This window comes from Pristiophorus japonicus, chromosome 19 (genome assembly GCF_044704955.1).
Source record: "Pristiophorus japonicus isolate sPriJap1 chromosome 19, sPriJap1.hap1, whole genome shotgun sequence".
NCBI lineage: Eukaryota > Metazoa > Chordata > Chondrichthyes > Pristiophoridae > Pristiophorus > Pristiophorus japonicus.
Window position 1 is genome coordinate 8,095,840 of NC_091995.1, and position 18,409 is coordinate 8,114,248.

At 48.6% G+C, this 18,409-nt stretch overlaps 1 protein-coding gene across 2 annotated transcripts in view; it reads left to right on the top strand.

Annotated features, from left to right (window-relative positions):
- The window catches only part of ppt2b (palmitoyl-protein thioesterase 2b), a 48,031-nt gene that overhangs the window by 17,878 nt on the left and 11,744 nt on the right, over positions 1-18,409 (top strand). Inside the window, exons 4-8 of one of the 2 annotated variants that reach the window (XM_070861221.1) lie at positions 2,820-2,927; positions 3,068-3,151; positions 8,639-8,723; positions 9,890-9,944; positions 15,333-16,333. In XM_070861221.1, coding sequence (XP_070717322.1) covers positions 2,820-2,927; positions 3,068-3,151; positions 8,639-8,723; positions 9,890-9,944; positions 15,333-15,422 — 422 coding nt within the window. In that variant the 3' untranslated portion in view covers positions 15,423-16,333. Of the gene's footprint in view, positions 1-2,819; positions 2,928-3,067; positions 3,152-8,638; positions 8,724-9,889; positions 9,945-15,332; positions 16,334-18,409 lie in introns of those variants that run through there. The other variant, XM_070861220.1, reaches the window with a different exon arrangement.

Sequence of the window (18,409 nt, forward strand, 5' to 3'; positions counted from 1 at the left end):
AGACTGCCCTGAACAACCCACAGCAGACACCACCTTTTTCGAGCCCACAACACACACCCAAAGGATCAACGACACCACGCCAGACCAGGAAATCGAACTCATCATGCCCAACAGCCCAGCAAGGCCTGGCTCACCCAGCAGCCCTGCAGGGCCAACAACACGCCAGCCCAGCGAGGGCACAGCCAACACACCAGAACAGACATTTGTACCAAGGCGGTCCACCAGGGAAAGAAAGGCTCCCGACCGCCTCACCTTGTAAATAGTTTTCACTTTGACTTTGGCAGGGGAGTGATGTTGTGTATCTGTAAAGCATACACTCCCATGTTCCGCCACCAGGGAGTACATCCCCTGAAGTCCCAAGGGATCCCAGCATCTCTTGGGAGCACTGTATATAAGCCGGCCCCTAAGGCCTGTTCCTCACTCGAGTGTGTTAATAAAAACTGGGGTCACTGTTACTTTAACCTCCCTGTGTGCAGTCTCATCTGTGTTAGGAACACAATACTTTTCCCCACAATGAACATCTGTTTCGCATCCTATCTCTGCACAATTAGCAATTAGTTTAAACAGGCGCAACCCAATTACCAACAGTGGTCTGAACATTGAAAGCAAATCCTGACTCTGGCTGAGACCTTAAACAATTATTTTGCTTCCGTCTTCACAGTGGAAGACACAAAAACCATGCCAAAATTTGCAGGCCACATGAATGTGGGAAGGGAGGACCTTGAGACTATCACTAGGGGGGTAGTGCTGGACAGGCTAATGGGACTGAAGGTAGACAAGTCCCCTGGTCCTGATGAAATGCATCCCAGGGTATTAAAAGAGATGGCGGAAGTTATAGCAGATGCATTCGTTATAATCTACCAAAATTTTCTGGATTCTGGGGAGGTACCAGCGGATTGGAAAGCAGCTAATGTAACGCCTCTGTTTTTAAAAAAAAAAGGGGGCAGGCAAAAGGCAGGTAACTATAGGCCTTTTAGTTTAACATCTATAGTGGGGAAAATGCTTGAAACTATCATTAAGGAAGAAATAGCGGGACATCTAGATAGGAATAGTGCAATCAAGCAGACGCAGCATGGATTCATGAAGGGGAAATCATGTTTAACTAACTTACTGGAATTCTTTGAGGATATAACGAGCATGGTGGATAGATGTGTACCGATGGATGTGGTGTATTTAGATTTCCAAAAGGCATTCTATAAGGTGCCACACAAAAGGTTACTGCAGAAGATAAAGGTACGCGGAGTCAGAGGAAATGTATTAGCATGGATAGAGAATTGGCTGGCGAACAGAAAGCAGAGAGTCGGGATAAATGGGTCCTTTTCCGGTTGGAAATCAGTGGTTAGTGGTGTGCCACAGGGATCAGTGCTGGGACCACAACTGTTTACAATATACATAGATGACCTAGAAGAGGGGACAGAGTGTAGTGCAACAAATTTGCAGATGACACTAAGATTAGTGGGAAAGCGGGTTGTGTAGAGGACACAGAGAGGCTGCAAAGTGATTTGGATAGGTTAAGCGAATGGGCTAAGGTTTGGCAGATGGAATACAATGTCGGAAAGTGTGAGGTCATCCAACTTGGGGGGAAAAAAAAACAGTAAAAGGGAATATTATTTGAATGGGGAGAAATTACAACATGCTGTAGTGCAGAGGGACCTGGGGGTCCTTGTGCATGAAACTCTTTTGGATCCTTGTGCATGAAACTCTTGTGCATGAAACTCTTTTAGAGTCTACCTGCAAAACATAAAACATTAAACCGTGCCACGCGAACTCTTGTGCATGAATCCCAAAAGGTTAGTTTGCAGGTGCAGCAGGTAATCAGGAAGGCAAATGGAATGTTGGCCTTCATTGTGAGAGGGATGGAGTACAAAAGCAGGGAGGTCTTGCTGCAACTGTATAGGGTATTGGTGAGGCCGCACCTGGAGTACTGCGTGCAGTTTTGGTCACCTTAAGGAAGGATATACTGGCTTTGGAAGGGGTACAGAGACGATTCACTAGGCTGATTCCAGAAATGAGGGGGTTACCTTATGATGATAGATTGAGTAGACTGGGTCTTTACTCGTTGGAGTTCAGAAGGATGAGGGGTGATCTTATAGAAACATTTAAAATCATGAAAGGGATAGACAAGATAGAGGCAGAGAGGTTGTTTCCATTGGTAGGGGAGACTAGAACTAGGGGGCACAGCCTCAAAATACGGGGGAGCCAATTTAAAACCAAGTTGAGAAGGAATTTCTTCTCCTAGAGGGTTGTGAATCTGTGGAATTCTCTGCCCAAGGAAGCAGTTGAGGCTAGCTCATTGAATGTTTTCAAGTCAAAGATGGATAGATTTTTAACCAATAAGGGAATTAAGGGTTACGGGGAGAGGGCGGGTAAGTGGAGCTGAGTCCACGGCCAGATCAGCCATGATCTTATTGAATGAGGGGCTAGATGGCCTACTCCTGTTCTTAATTCTTATGTCCGTATTAGCTCACGCAAGCATAATCTAATTAAAACTGCTAATACCTGCAGTCATAGGAAGGGTCCCTTTTAGTTCAGGGGTTCAGTGGCCACCAGCTTGGACAGGAGACTAGAACAGTATAACATTTGTCCAGTTACCAAACTCTCTCCGACTAATACCTGTGTGTGTTTGACCCTGAGAGCCGTCATTCACCATCTGTGTGCTGGTCTGTGTGCGTTTTGTGCGTGTGTGTGTCTCTGTTTCTGTGCCTCTGTGTGTGTATCTCTCTCTTCCTCTGTGCGTGTGTGTCTTTGGGAAAGTGTGTCTCGTGTGTGTGCGTCAGTAGTCCCCAAGTGTAGTGACTGAGTCGCTTTTTCTCCAACAGATACCAGTTACCTGAAATGGCTTTTTCCGCATTATGTGAAGTCCAATCTCTACCACTTTTGTTACACGCATTTAGGACAGTGTGTCTCCATCTGTAATTACTGGAATGGTGAGTAACAAGATCATGTGTGAGGACTGTGCACAGTGTAAGTATCAGTGTGTTATGCACTGTCTTTGTGCACAATGTACAGTGTGAATATAAATAATCCGATCAGGTCCTTTATGTCTGATTTGTTTTTGTCTGTTTAGACCCTCACCATCATGACCTTTACCTCAACACCAGTGACTACCTCGCCATCCTCAACAGCGAGAGGGAAAACCCTAACTCCACAGGTAACACAGAAATGGATTGCATGGGTTAGATACAAAGTAAAGCTCCCTCTACACTGTCCCATCAAACACTCCCAGGGCAGGTACAACACTGGTTAGGTACAGCGTAAAGCTCCTCAGCCCAACATAGCGAGAGGGCATTCTGTTGCACATGTTTGTATTTTTTCATTTTCTACACCAGTTTATAGTCTGCCTGAATGGCAGTATTGTGCAGTAGACTGTCAGATTAGGGATTGCATTGGTAAGCTCCCAAATTGAGCCTTGATAGCCAACAGATAAAGACGTTATTCCATTAAACTGGACTGGAGTTGAACACAGTCCCAGAGGGGGAAAGAACAGTGTCTGACCCACTGCACCACCCAGTCCCAGAGGAGGAAAGAACAGTATCTGACCCAGTGCACCACCCAGTCCCAGAGGGGGAAAGGATAGTGTGTGACCCACTGTTAGACCACACAAACAAGATCGAAGTATCAGAAGTGTTGTTACTCTGCAAGGATTGTTCCAAATACATCCGCAATCTGAAACTTTCTCCACACTACAAAAGGCCGTGGATGTTGGAGGTCATTTGGAATTATCAGGACTGAGATCGATAGATTTTTGTTGGGTAACAAAAGAAATTCTGGTTTCTTGCGCATCCCCGATTTCCATCGCTCCACCAGCTGCCTGGACCCCAAGCGCGCTCTCCCTAAACCTCTCCGCCTCTCTTCGTCAGACTGGGGAGTGTTTGGAAAGAGCGGATTCTTAAGCACTGAAAGGAGTAGGGGAGGAAAGAACAAAAGGGAAGGTCTGTGATAAGTTGGAAGACAGGAGAGATTGGAGAAGCAAAAAGGGATGATGGCCCAAATTTAAATGGTGATGACAGGAGTTAGAAAAACATTAGTCAAAATAGGGTGTGAATAGAAACATAGAAAATAGGTGCAGGAGTAGGCCATTCGGCCCTTCGAGCCTGCACCACCATTCAATAAGATCATGGTTGATCATTAACCTCAGTACCCCTTTCCCGCTTTCTCTCCATATCCCTTGATCCATTTAGCCGTAAGGGCCATATCTAACTCCCTCTTGAATATATCCAACAAACTGGCATCAACAACTCTCTGCAGTAGGGAATTCCACAGGTTAACAACTATCTGAGTGAAGAAGTTTCTCCTCATCTCCGTCCTAAATGGCTTACCACTTATTCTTAGACTGTGTCCTCTGGTTTTGGACTTCCCCAACATCGGGAACATTCTTCCTGCATCTAACCTGTCCAGTCCCGTCAGAATTTTATATGTTTCTATGAGATCCCCTCTCATCCTTCTAAACTCCAGTGAATACAGGCCCAGTCGATCCAGTCTCTCCTCATATGTCAGTCCTTCCATCCCGGGAATCCATCTGGTGAACCTTCGCTGCACTGCCTCAATCGCGAGAACATCCTTCTTCAGATTAGGAGACCAAAACTAAACACAATATTCCAGGTGAGGCCTCACCAAGGCCCTGTACAACTGCAGTAAGACCTCCCTGCTCTTATATTCAAATCCCCTAGCTATGAAGGCCAACATACCATTTGCTGCCTTCACCGCCTGCTATACCTGAATGCCAACTTTCAATTACTGATGCACCATGACACCCAGTTCTCATTGCACCTCCCCTTCTCCTAATCTGCCGCCATTCAATTAGTGTTCTGCCTTCGTGTTTTTGTCCGCAAAGTGGATAATCTCACATTTATCCACATTATACTGCATTTGCCCACTCACCTAATCTGTCCAAGTCACCCTGCAGCCTCTTGGCATCCTCCTCACAGCTCACACCGCCACCCAGCTTAGTGTGATCTGCAAACTTGGAGATATTACACTCAATTCCTTCATCTAAATCATTGATGTATATTGTAAATAGCTGGGGTCCCAGCACTGAGCCCTGCAGCACCCCACTAGTCACTGCCTGCCATTCTGAAAAGGACCCGTTTATCCCGACTCTCTGCTTCCTGTCTGCCAACCAGTTCCCTATCCACGTCAGTACATTACCTCCAATACCATGTGCTTTAATTTTGCACACTAATCTCTTGTGTGGAACCTAGCCAAAAGCCTTTTGAAAGTCCAAATATACCACATCCACTGGTTCTCCCTTGTCCACTCTACTAGTTACATCCTCAAAAAAATTCCAGAAGATTTGTCAAGCATGATTTCCCTTTCATAAATCCATGCTGACTTGGACCAATCCTGTCACTGCTTTCCAAATGCGCTGCTGTTTCATCTTTAATAATTGATTCCAATATTTTCCCCACTATTGATGTCAGGCTAACCGGTCTATAATTACCCGTTTTCTCTCTCCCTCCTTTTCTAAAAAGTGGTGTTACATTAGCTACCCTCCAGTCCATAGGAACTGATCCAGAGTCGATAGACTGTTGGAAAATTATCACCAGTGCATCCACTATTTCTAGGGCCACTTCCTTAAGTACTCTGGAATGCAGACTATCAGGGCCTGGGGATTTATCGGCCTTCAATTCCATCAATTTCCCGCCTAATAAGGATTTCCTTCAGTTCCTCCTTTTCACTAGACCCTCGGTCCCCTAGTATTTCCGGAAGGTTATTTGTGTCTTCCTTCGTGAAGACAGAACCAAAGTATTTGTTCAATTCGTCTGCCATTTTTTTGTTCCCCATTCTAAATTCACCTGACTCTGACTGCAAGGGACCTACGTTTGTCTTCACATTTCTATAGAAGCTTTTGCAGTCAGTTTTTATGTTCCTAGCAAGCTTCCTCTCAGACTCTATTTTCCCCCTCCTAAGTAAACCTTTGTCCTCCTCTGCTGAATTCTAAATTTCTCCCAGTCCTCAGGTTTGCTGCTTTTTCTGGCCAATTTATATGCCTATTCCTTGGATTTAACACTATCCTTAATTTCCCTTGTTAGCCATGGTTGTTGAGCCACCTTCCCCGTTTTATTTTTTACTCCAGACAGGGATGTACAATTGTTGAAGTTCATCCATGTGAGCTTTAAATGTTTGCCATTGCCTATCCACCGTCAACCCTTTAAGTATCATTCGCCAGTCTATTCTAGCCAATTTGTGTCTCATACCGTCGAAGTTACCTTTCCTGAAGTTCAGGACCCTAGTCTTTGAATTAACTGTGTCACACTCCATCTTAATAAAGAATTCTACCATATTATGGTCACTCTTCCCCAAGGGGCCTCGCACAACAAGATTGTGAAATAATCCTTTCTCATTACACATCACCCAGTCTAGGATGGCCAGCCTTCTAGTTGGTTCCTCGACATATTGGTCTGGAAAACCATCCCTAATACACTCCAGGAAATTCTCCTCCACTGTATTGCTACCAGTTTGGTTAGCCCAATCTATATGTAGATTAAAGTTCCCAATGATAACTGCTGTACCTTTATTGCACACATCCCTAATTTCTTGTTTGATGCTGTCCCCAACCTCACTACCACTGTTTGGTGGTCTGTCCACAACTCCCACTAGCGTTTTCTGCCCTTTGGTATTCCGCAGCTCCGCCCATAACGATTCCACATCATCCAAGCTAATATCCTTCCTTACTATTGTGTTAATTTCCTCTTTAACCAGCAATGCTACCCCATCTCCTTTTCCTTTCTGTCCATACTTCCTGAATGTTGAATACCCCTGGATGTTGAGTTCCCAGCCTTTGTCACCCTGGAGCCATGTCTCCGTGATGCCAATTATATCATATTCATTAATTGCTGCCTGTGCAGTTAATGCACCTTATTACGAATACTCCTCGCATTGAGGTACAGAGCCTTCAGGCTTGTCTTTTTAACAGCGTTTGCCCCTTTAGAATTTTTCTGTAATGTGGCCCTTTTTTCTTTTTGCCTTGGGTTTCTCTGCCCTCCACTTTTACTTTTCTTCTTTCTATCTTTTGCTTCTGACCCCATTCTACTTCCCTCTGTCTCCCTGCATAGGTTCTCATCCCCCTGCCATATTAGTTTAACCCCTCCCCAACAGCACTAGGAAACATTGGTTCCGGTCCTGCCCAGGTGCAGACAGTCCAGTTTGTACTGGTCCCACCTCCCCCAGAACCGGTTCCAATGACCCAAGAATTTGTATCCCTCCATTTTGCACCACTCCTCAAGCCACGTATTCAACTGAGCTATCCTGCGATTCCTACTCTCACTAGCACGTGGCAGTGGTAGCAATGCTGAGATTACTACCTTTTGAGGTCCTACTTTTTAATTTAACTCCCAGCTCCCTAAATTCAGTTTGTAGGACCTCATCCTGTTTTTTTACCTATATCGTTGGTACCTATATGCACCACGACAACTGGCTGTTCACCCTCCCCCTCCACAATGTCCTGAAACTGCTCCGAGACATCCTTGACCCTTGCATCAGGGAGACAACATACCATCCTGGAGTCTCGATTGCGGCCGCAGAAACGTCTATCTATTCCCCTTACAATAGAATCCCCTACCGCTATAGCTCTCCCACTCTTTTTCCTGCCCTCCTGCAGCAGATCCACCCATGGTGCCATGGACTTGGCTGCTGCTGCCCTTCCCTGATGAGTCATTCCCTGCCCCCCTGCCCAGCAGTACCCAAAACAGTGTATGTGTTGAGTGAGAATGAGAGGGGAGCTCATAAAAATGTTTAAAATTCTGACGGGACTGGACAGGTTAGATGCAGGAAGAATGTTCCCGATGTTGGGGAAGTCTGGAACCGGGAGACGCGGTCTAGGGATAAGGGGTAAGCTATATGGGACCGGGATGGGGAGAAACTTTTTCATCCGGAGAGTTGTGAACCTGTGGATTTCTCTGCCACAGAAAGTTGTTGAGTCCAGTTCATTGGACATATTCAAAAGGGAGTTAGATGTGGCCCTTTGGGCTAAAGGGATCAGGGGGTATGGAGCGAAGGCAGGGGTGGGGTACTCAAGTTGCATGATCAGCCATGATCATATTGAATGGCGGTGCAGACTCGAAGAGCCGAATAGCCTGCTCCTGCACCTATTTTCTATGTTTCTATATCTCAGATGGGGTAAGGACAGTGTCTGACCCACTGCACCACCCAGACCCAGAGGGGGAAAGGACAGTGTGTGACCACTGCACCACCCAGTCCCAGAGGGGGAAAGGACAGTGTGTGACCCATTGTACCACCCAGTCCCAGAGGGGGAAAGGATAGTGTGTGACCCACTGTACCACCCAGTCCCAGAGGGGGAAAGGACAGTGTCTGACCCACTGCACCACCCAGTCCCAGAGGGGGAAAGGCCAGTGTGTGACCCACTGCACCACCCAGTCCCAGAGGGGGAAAGGACAGTGTGTGACCCACTGCACCACCCAGTCCCAGAGGGGGAAAGGACAGTGTGTGACCCACTGCACCACCCAGTCCCAGAGGGGGAAAGGACAGTGTGTGACCCACTGCACCACCCAGTCCCAGAGGGGGAAAGGACAGTGTGTGACCCACTGCACCACCCAGTCCCAGAGGTTCCAGGTGTTGCCTGTAAATGCTCCAAGGTCTTTAATGCCGGTTATAACTTGTTTTTTGTGCTTTTTATTAGAATGGAAGAAAAATTTCCTAAGGATCGGGAATCTTGTTCTGATTGGCGGACCGGACGATGGGGTCATAACCCCATGGCAGTCGAGGTATGGTTCGGTCTGTGTGGGGGCGTGGGATGGGGGTGGAGTTGATACAGGGGCGTGCCCTCTGTTTCGAGATTAGTATGTGCCATCCTCCATTGCCCTGCCGAGCATGGGCAGCACGGCAGTCTCCAATCCACTGCCAGTATTGGGCTCTGCACTGTTCGAGTGCACGCTACTGGGGAAGGTGCAAAAAGGAATGATTTACAAAGACGATACCAGAAGTGGAAGATTATACATATCAGGAAAGATTGAACAGGCTGCGGCTCTATTCTTTCGGAAAGAAAAGGCTGATCGGTGCCCTAATATAGGTCTTTAAAATTATGGAAGGTTTTGATATGTGAGATGTCGAGGAGATGTTTCCACTTGCGGAGGAGTCCAAAACTAGGGGCCATAAATATAAGGTAGTTCCGAATAAATCGACTAGGGAACTCGGGAGAAACATCTTTACTCAGAGAGTGGTGAGAATGTGGAACTCGCTCCCATGTGGAATGGTTGAAATGAGTAGTATCTAGCTTCCCCTTAAATGCATCTATAAGCACATGAGGAAGAAAGGAACAGAAGGTTTGTTGATGGAATGAGTTGAAGAGGGGTGGGAGGAGGCTTGTGTGGAGCCTAAACACTGGTTAGCCCGACTGGCTGGTTTGTGTGCTGTAAATTCTAGGTGATGCTGTCCCAGGGTCCCTGACACTTGCTGGAAGCTGGTTACATTGGCCACCAAGATTTAGCAAAGTGTCAGCAGCTGGGTGTGATGGACAGGAGGGAAATTAGACAATAAAACCAAACTGATGATTTTTTTAAAAAAACCTTGTGGGGAAGAACTTTTTATAAATGTTTTTTTTAAAAAGTACCAGCTCTCGGTGGGAAGTGTGGTTGTGGTCACGAGGGACTGTGGCTAAGGGCGAACCAGGGTTTTGTTGCTATGTTCCTCTTCTGCTGTGACAGCAAGGTTTTAGATTGACTCTCTCCTGGTCCCTGTCTGAGTTTGGTGGGTTCAGCTGATGTACTCAGTGAGCTTCATACGGTTATGGGGTTCCCCGAGGTCGGTGATTCTTGAAACCGCTTCCCCCTGCAGCTGACGGTAATTCCATCCCAACCCCCCCCCCACCCCACTCTGTTACTGTGTTGTCTGTTAATTGCAGCCCATTTCTGACTGACTGTTTCTTTTCCAGCCACTTTGGGTTTTACAATGAGAACGAGACGGTGGTGGATATGAGAGAGCAGCTGGTGAGTTGTCGAGCAGCCATAGCAATGGGCGGGTGGATGGGGTGGTAATGGTGAAAGGGGAACCCCAGGGATCCCCTGTCGGTACACGGCCGGTGGGGTCTGTACATCTGGGCTCCTCCACCTTTACATAAAATCATAGAATGGAAGGAGGCCATTTCGGCCCATCGTGTCTGCACCGGCCGACCAAGAGCTATCCAGCCTAATCCCACTTTCCAGCTCTCGGTCCGTAGCCCTGCAGGTTATGGCACTTCAAGTGCACATCCAAGTATTTTTTAAATGTGGTGAGGCTTTCTGCCTCTACCACCCTTTCAGGCAGTGAGTTCCAGACCCCCACCACCCTCTGGGTGAAGAAATTTCCATTCATATCCCCTCTAAATCTCCCCCCAATTACTTTAAATATATGTCTCCTGGTTGTTGACCCCTCTGCCAAGGGAAACAGGTCCTTCCTATTCACTTTAACCAGGCCCCTCATAATTTTATGGATGTGTTTATTTGTACTAACTGAATTGGAGTCAATTCTCTGGCTCACCATTATCACATGACCTATTGCTGATTGGTCCCCTTGGAGGATAAGCCACACCCTGAAGTTTCTCTGGAATGTGTAAATGGAACTGCCCAGCCTAACTTTGCATATTGTAACATGATCCATTTGGACTTGAGGTCAGAAAGGAAACATCCATCTCACAGCCGGCGTCCCCCCTTACCCCGGCGCAAGCGCGTTCCCCCCCCCCCTTACCCCGGCGCAAGCGCATGACCTTACCATCCCCCACCCCCTCCGCCCAGAGGTGGCATTGTGTACGGATTGTTAACAGGTTTATTGGTATGAAGTGAATAGTGACAGTGTCGTGACTTCTGGATTTCATCCACTCCAACGATGTCGGGTGTGGGTGTAAAGGGGGTTGGAAGAACGGTATTTGTCTTCCCTGAGTTCCCTCTCTATCCCCCCCTCCCCACCCACAACAACCAGGCACACACACACACACACACTCTCACTCTCTCTCTCTCTCTCTCTCTCTCTCTCTCTCTCTCTCTCTCTCTCTCTCTCTCTCTCTCGCTCTCCTTTTCTCCCCCCCCCGCCACCCCAAGCCAGGCTCTCTTCTACCGCCCCCCCCCCCCCCCCCCCCCGCCATACCAGGCACTCCCACCCACCCCCACCCTGTCCCCAAGCAGGCTCTCACTCTCCATCCCCTCCCCACCCCCCCCCCCAGCCAACCAGGTTCTTTCTCTTCCTCCTCTCATCCCTGCCCATCCCCCCCCCCCCCCAAAACCAGGCTCTCTCTTCACCGCTGCCCCCCCCCCCCCAAGGGACTGGGGGCTAAGCGGGAAGCTGAGGGAGCTCGGGGCCCAGCGGCCAATGTGGTGGTCGGGGCCTGTTCCCTTTCCGGATTGGCTGGGGGTGGAGAGGAGAAGAGCGAAGAAGAGGATGCAGTCCTTTGACACTGCCAACCACGAGGGTCTATGGAGTGTCCTCCTCCGTTTCGGATGCCCCCAAAAGTTCTTCAACATCCTCAGCCTGCTCCATGACGACATGTAGGCCGTGATCCTTACCAATGGATCCATTACAGACACAATCCACGTCCGGACTCTCTTTTCCATCTTCCTCGCTGCCATGCTCCATCTCACAGTCAACAAGCTCCCCGCTGAAGTGGAACTAAACTACAGAACCAGTTGGAACCTGTTCAACTTTCGCTGTCTTCAGGGCAGGTCCATGGCCACCCCAATCTCGTCGAGCTACAGTATGCGGACGACGTCTGCGTCTGTGCACATACAGAGGCTGAGTTCCAGGATATAGTTGACGTATTTACTGAAGCATACGAAAGCATGGGCCTTAAGCTAAACATCCGTAAGACAAAGGTCCTTCACCAGCCTGTCCTTGCTGCACAGCACTGTCTTTTTTCCCGCCCCCCACCCCCCCCCCCCACCCCCAGTCATCAAGATCCACGGTGCAGCCTTGAACAACATGGACCATTTCCCATACCTTGGGAGCCTCTTATCAACAAGAGCAGACATTGATGACGAGATTCAACACCGCCTCCAATGTGCCAGTGCAGCCTTCAGCCAATTGAGGAAAAGAGTGTTTGAAGACCACACCCTCAAATCTACCACCAAGCTCAAGGTCTACAGGGATGCAGTAATAGTCGCCCTCCTGTATGGATCTGAGGCATGGACAATGTATCGAAGGCACCTCAAGTCACTGGAGATATATCACCAACGATGTTTCTGCAAAATCCTGCAAATTCCTTGGGAGGACAGGCGCACCAACAGCAATGTCCTCGACCAGGCTAACATCCCCAGCATTGAAGCACTGACCACACTCGATCAGCTTCGCTGGGCAGGCCACATAGTTCGCATTCCAGATACGAGACTCCCTAAGCAAATGCGGAGCTCCTTCATGGTAAACAAGCCAAAGGAGGACAGCGGAAACGTTATAAGGACACCTTCAAAGCCTCCCTGGTAAAGTGCGACATCACCACTGACACCTGGGAGATCCTGGCCGAAGACCGCCCGAGGTGGAGAAAGTACATCCGGGAGGGCGTTGAGCTCTTCGAGTCTCAACGCAAAGATCATGAAGAAGCCAAGCGCAGGCAGCGGAAGGAGCGCGCGGCAAACCAGCCCCACCGACCCCTTCCCTCGACAAATGTCTGTCCCACCTGTAATAGGGTCTGTGGCTCTCGTATCGGACTGTTCAGCCATCAAAGAACTCACTTTGAGAGTGGAAACAAGTCCTCCTCGATTCTGAGGGACTGCCTATGATGATGAATACCCGCACTCCTGTATGACTTAGAGACATGAACCATGTACAGTAGATACCTCAAGTCGCTGGAGAAATACCACCAACGATGTCTCCGCAAGATCCTACAAATCCCCTGGGAGGACAGGCGCACCAACATCAGCGTCCTCGTCCAGGCCAACATCCTCAGCATTGAAGCACTGACCACACTTGATCAGCTCCGCTGGGCAGGCCACATTGTTCGCATGCCAGACATGAGACTCCCAAAGCAAGCGCTCTACTCGGAACTCCTTCACAGCAAACGAGCCAAAGGCGGGCAGAGCAAACGTTACAAGAACACCCATAAAACACCCCTGATAAAGTGCAACATCCCCATCGACATCTGGGAGTCCCTGGCCCAAGACCGACCTAAGTGGAGACAGTGCATCCGGGAGGGCGCTGAGCACCTCTAGTCTCATCGCTGAGAGCATGCAGAAATCAAGCGCAGGCAGCGGAAAGAGCGTGCGGCAAACCTGTCCCACCTACCCCTTCCCTCAACGACTATCTGTCCCACCTGTGACAGAGTCTGTGGTTCTTGTATTGGCCTGTTCAGCCATCTAAGGACTAATTTTAAGAGTGGAAGCAAGAGTTCCTCAATTCCGAGGGACTGCCTATGATGATGATGCATGCGCAGAAAAGGGTTAGTGGAAATTGCGCTTGGGGGGGGGGGGGGGTGGGGGGGGTGGAGTCGGAGACTATTTGTGCTCACTCACTTCTGTTCAAACGCGGAAGCGCGAGTTAGAACAAATAGAGTAATTTTATACACCTTTCTTCTGCCATATTCCCGGACCATGGGAGCATTTGCCAGATTTTCAAAGCTTCCCTCCATCTCTGCTATAACCATTTACATCTCCTCTGGACCCATCTTTTGTTTCTATATTTGTCCCATTACCATCTCTTTTTGTCTTACACCATCATCCCTTTTGTCATTGAATCACTATCACAGACCTTCCATTTTGTAATCTCCCTCCCCCCCACCTCCAGCCTTTTCCTTGGCTCTGTATTTGCTTAAAAGCTGATTAATCTCCATCACCTCTCAGTTCTGATGAAATATCATCAACCTGAAACATAGAAACATAGAAAATAGGTGCAGGAGTAGGCCATTCGGCCCTTCTAGCCTGCACCGCCATTCAATGAGTTCATGGCTGAACATGTAACTTCAGTACCCCATTCCTGCTTTCTCGCCATACCCCTTGATCCCCCTAGTAGTAAGGACTACATCTAACTCCTTTTTGAATATATTTAGTGAATTGGCCTCAACTACTTTCTGTGGTAGAGAATTCCACAGGTTCACCACTCTCTGGGTGAAGAAGATTCTCCTCATCTCGGTCTTAAATGGCTTGCCCCTTATCCCTAGGCTATGACTCCCGGTTCCGGACTTCCCCAACATTGGAAACATTCTTCCTGCATCTAACCTGTCTAAACCCGTCAGAATTTTAAACATTTCTATGAGATTCCCTCTCATTCTTCTGAACTCCAATGAATACAAGCCCAGTCCTGGAATCCGGATTGACACCACACCAGTTAAAGCTGGAGTGTAAATACTCCCCGAGCTGCAGAGGACAGGTGGAGGCATCATCATCATCATCGGCGGTCCCTGGAACCAGGAGGACTTGCTTCCACATGGGTTCACAGATGTTTCAATGGAGGGCCTGATATTCCAGTCCTGAACTCCAATTGAAGGGTGGCAGATGCCTGTGCCTGGATTGTTTTAACGTGTGGTGACCGTCGCACATCAGCCACCACACGGGCTTGACAGAGCTCGGCCTTTATCCAGTTGCAAGGGTTAACCAGGATGGCTGGAGACCTGCTCTGCTGCACGGACCCAGTGCGCGCACACATCGCAGTGTGGGCTGGTCCGTGCTGCCCCTGGGCCCTCGGCTCTTCTGGGCCCCGTACCCTCATTCACCGCTCCTCCGCCACGATCTCTCGCCGTTCCTCCGCCATAAATATTCACCGCTCCTCCGCCACGATCTCTCGCCGTTCCTCCACCACAAACATTCGCCGCACCTCAGCCATGACCTCTCACCACTCCTCTGCCACAATCTCCCGCCGCACCAAACATTCGCAGAATCTCCGTCACGATCATCCACCAAATCGCAGCCACGATTCCTCACCGCTCCTCCGCCCTGATCACTCGTCGCAAGTCCGCCATGATCTTCCTATTCCACTGTTTTACCAGGGCCCAGCCGATGCTCCTGCCCACGCTGCAAACTACGACCTGGGTCCTGATGACGTCACCTCGAAGCCGTCGAGCGGCTCGCGCTGGAAGCTGCAGAGGCTCTTTTTATAGCCGCGGCCTGCGGTGGTGTTCTCTCACAGGTCGGGGTGGCCCATGATGTTCCAGGGCCGGGGCTCCAGCTCTTTTTATAGCTCCGACTAGTTAAATGCCAGTCTTAACCCCTCCTCACAAAACTTTTACAGAAACAGTATAAATCTCCATCACTGTGCTTGGAAACAAGGGGGGAAATTCAGACTCCAGGCAATCTCCCCTGCGCATGCGTTAACTATGTTTCTCTCTCCATATATTCTGCCTGACCTGCTGAGCATTTCCAGCATTTTAAGCTTTTATTTCAGATTTCCAGCGTCCTCAGTGTTTTTCTTTTGATTTTATGCAGTTGTTCAGCGCTTTTGTGCCGTTTTGGCTAAGAGGGAGTGCTGTGGCCTCAGCGTTACTCTTGTATGTAAGGAGCAGTGTGGCAACCTAGCCCAGCAGTCTGTGCAGCCCCCGGCCTGCGAGCACCATCGGAGCAGGTCGGGGAGCGGAAGGAGCAGCGTGGCAGCATATCACTCCAAGGAGCAGGAAGTGCTGGAGCAGGAGAGCAACAGCAGTGAAAAGGGACATCACCAAGGTCCAGGTCGGTGATTGGAGCGTGGGCAGGTACATCAGGAGCAGCGAGATCGGGGCGAAGGAGTGGCGAGAGACTGTAGAGGGACATGATCGGGGCTCAGGAGAGGCGCGAGTTCAGGGCCCAGAACAGGCGAGGGCCCAGGTGCAGCTCAGCCCAGCCCACACTGCGATCTGTGTGCGCGCACTGGGTCCGTGCAGCAGAGCTTGTCTCCAGTCGTCTTGGTTAATCCTTGCTACTGGGCCAAGACCTAGCTCTGTCAAGCCAGTGTGGTGGCTGGTGTGCAACGGTCATCACATGTTAAAACAATCCACGCACAAGCATCTTCCACCCTTCAAGATTTAGTTCGGACCTGGAATTTTAGGTCCAGCATTGAAACACCTGTGAACTTTTCGACGTGGAAGCAAATCATCCTCGATTCGAGGGACTGCCTATGATGATGACGTATGTTGCTAGGTTGAGAAGACCCACCTGGTTGAATTATTGGTGCCGTTGGTGTATAGTTGGAAAATAAGAATGAAAGTAAAATTAGATGGTGCAACACCACCAGCGTGGCTGAGAATGGTATTGCAGGAGTTACAATTAGCCTTTTTTCTTTAAACAGTGCAACAGCTATTGGCTTGTGCTGATATTGCAACAACATTTTTTTCTGTTCTATTCTTAACCAGCGGGTCACATTGTTGGATGGTATAAATAAATATATGTTACTTGCCAGTAAAACAGTAAACATAAAACCACAAAGAGTCTACAGAATTATTTTTTAAACCTAGTAGTTACCAAGAATCTTTTGATATAGGAACAGGCCATTTAACCCCTCTAACCTGTTCCACCATTCAATGAGATCACTCAACATTTAGGAACATAAGAAATAGGAGCAGGAGTAGACCATATGGGCCCTCGAGCCTGCTCCGCTATTCAATAAGATCATGGCTGATCATTGACCTCAACTCCAATCCCCATATCTGTTGTTTCCCCGAGAGTCTGACCAGGTTCTTTCTCTTCCCCTGCCCCCCCACCCCCAAAACCAAGCTCCCTTTCCCCCCCCCCCCCCTCACCGCAAAACCAGGCTCTCTTTTTCCTCCACACCCCCAAGCCAGGCTCTCTCTTCTCTCCCCACCCCCCCCCCCCCCCAAATATATTCAGAGACTCAGCATTCACAGAATTCCAAATATTCACATCCCTCTGAGTAAAATTTCTCCTCATCTCGGTCTTAAATGGCCTACCCCTTATCCTGAGACTGTGCCCCCAGTTCTAGACACTGCAGCCAGGAGAAACAGCTTCTTAGCATCTACCCTGTCAATCCCCCTCAGAATCTTATAGAAACATAGAAAATAGGTGCAGGAGTAGGCCATTCAGCCCTTCTAGCCTGCACCGCCATTCAATGAGTTCATGGCTGAACATGCAACTTCAGTACCCCCTTCCTGCTTTCTCGCCATACCCCTTGATCCCTCTAGTAGTAAGGACTTCATCTAACTCCCTTTTGAATATATTTAGTGAATTGGCCTCAACTACTTTCTGTGGTAGAGAATTCCACAGGTTCACCACTCTCTGGGTGAAGAAGTTTCTCCTCATCTCGGTCCTAAATGGCTTACCCCTTATCCTTAGACTGTGACCCCTGGTTCTGGACATCCCCAACATTGGGAACGTTCTTCCTGCATCTAACCTGTCTCAACCCATCAAAATTTTAAACGTTTCTATGAGGTCCCCTCTCATTCTTCTGAACTCCAGTGAATACAAGCCCAGTTGATCCAGTCTTTCTTGATAGGTCAGTCCCACCATCCCAGGGATCAGTCTGGCGAATCTTCGCTGCACTCCCTCAATAGCAAGAATGTCCTTCCTCAAGTTAGGAGACCAAAACTGTACACAATACTCCAGGTGTGGCCTCACCAAGGCCCTGTACAACTGTAGCAACAGCTCCCTGCCCCTGTACTCAAATCCCCTCACTATGAAGACCAACATGCCATTTGCTTTCTTAACCGCCTGCTGTACCTGCATGCCAACCTTCAATGACTGATGTACCATGACACCCAGGTCTAGTTGCACCTCCCCTTTTCCTAATCTGTCACCATTCAGATAATAGTCTGTCTCTCTGTTTTTACCACCAAAGTGGATAACCTTACATTTATCCACATTATACTTCATCTGCCATGCATTTGCCCATTCACCTAACCTATCCAAGTCACTCTGCAGCCTCATAGCATCCTCCTCGCAGCTCTCACTGCCACCCAACTTAGTGTCATCTGCAAATTTGGAGATACTACATTTAATCCGCTCGTCTAAATCATTAATGTACAGTGTAAACAGCTGGGGCCCCAGCACAGAACCTTGCGGTACCCCACTAGTCACTGGCTGCCATTCTGAAAAGTACCCATTTACTCCTCCTCTTTGCTTCCTGTCTGACAACCAGTTCTCAATCCATGTCAGCACATTACCCCCAATCCCATGTGCTTTAACTTTGCACATTAATCTCTTGTGTGGGACCTTGTCGAAAGCCTTCTGAAAGTCCAAATATACCACATCAACTGGTTCTCCCTTGTCCACTTTACTGGAAACATCCTCAAAAAATTCCAGAAGATTTGTCAAGCATGATTTCCCCTTCACAAATCCATGCTGACTTGGACCTATCATGTCACCATTTTCCAAATGCGCTGCTATGACATCCTTAATAATTGATTCCATCATTTTACCCACTACTGAGGTCAGGCTGACCGGTCTATAATTCCCTGTTTTCTCTCTTCCCTCCTTTTTTAAAAAGTGGGGTTACATTGGCTACCCTCCACTCGATAGGAACTGATCCAGAGTCAATGGAATGTTGGAAAATGACTGTCAATGCATCCGCTATTTCC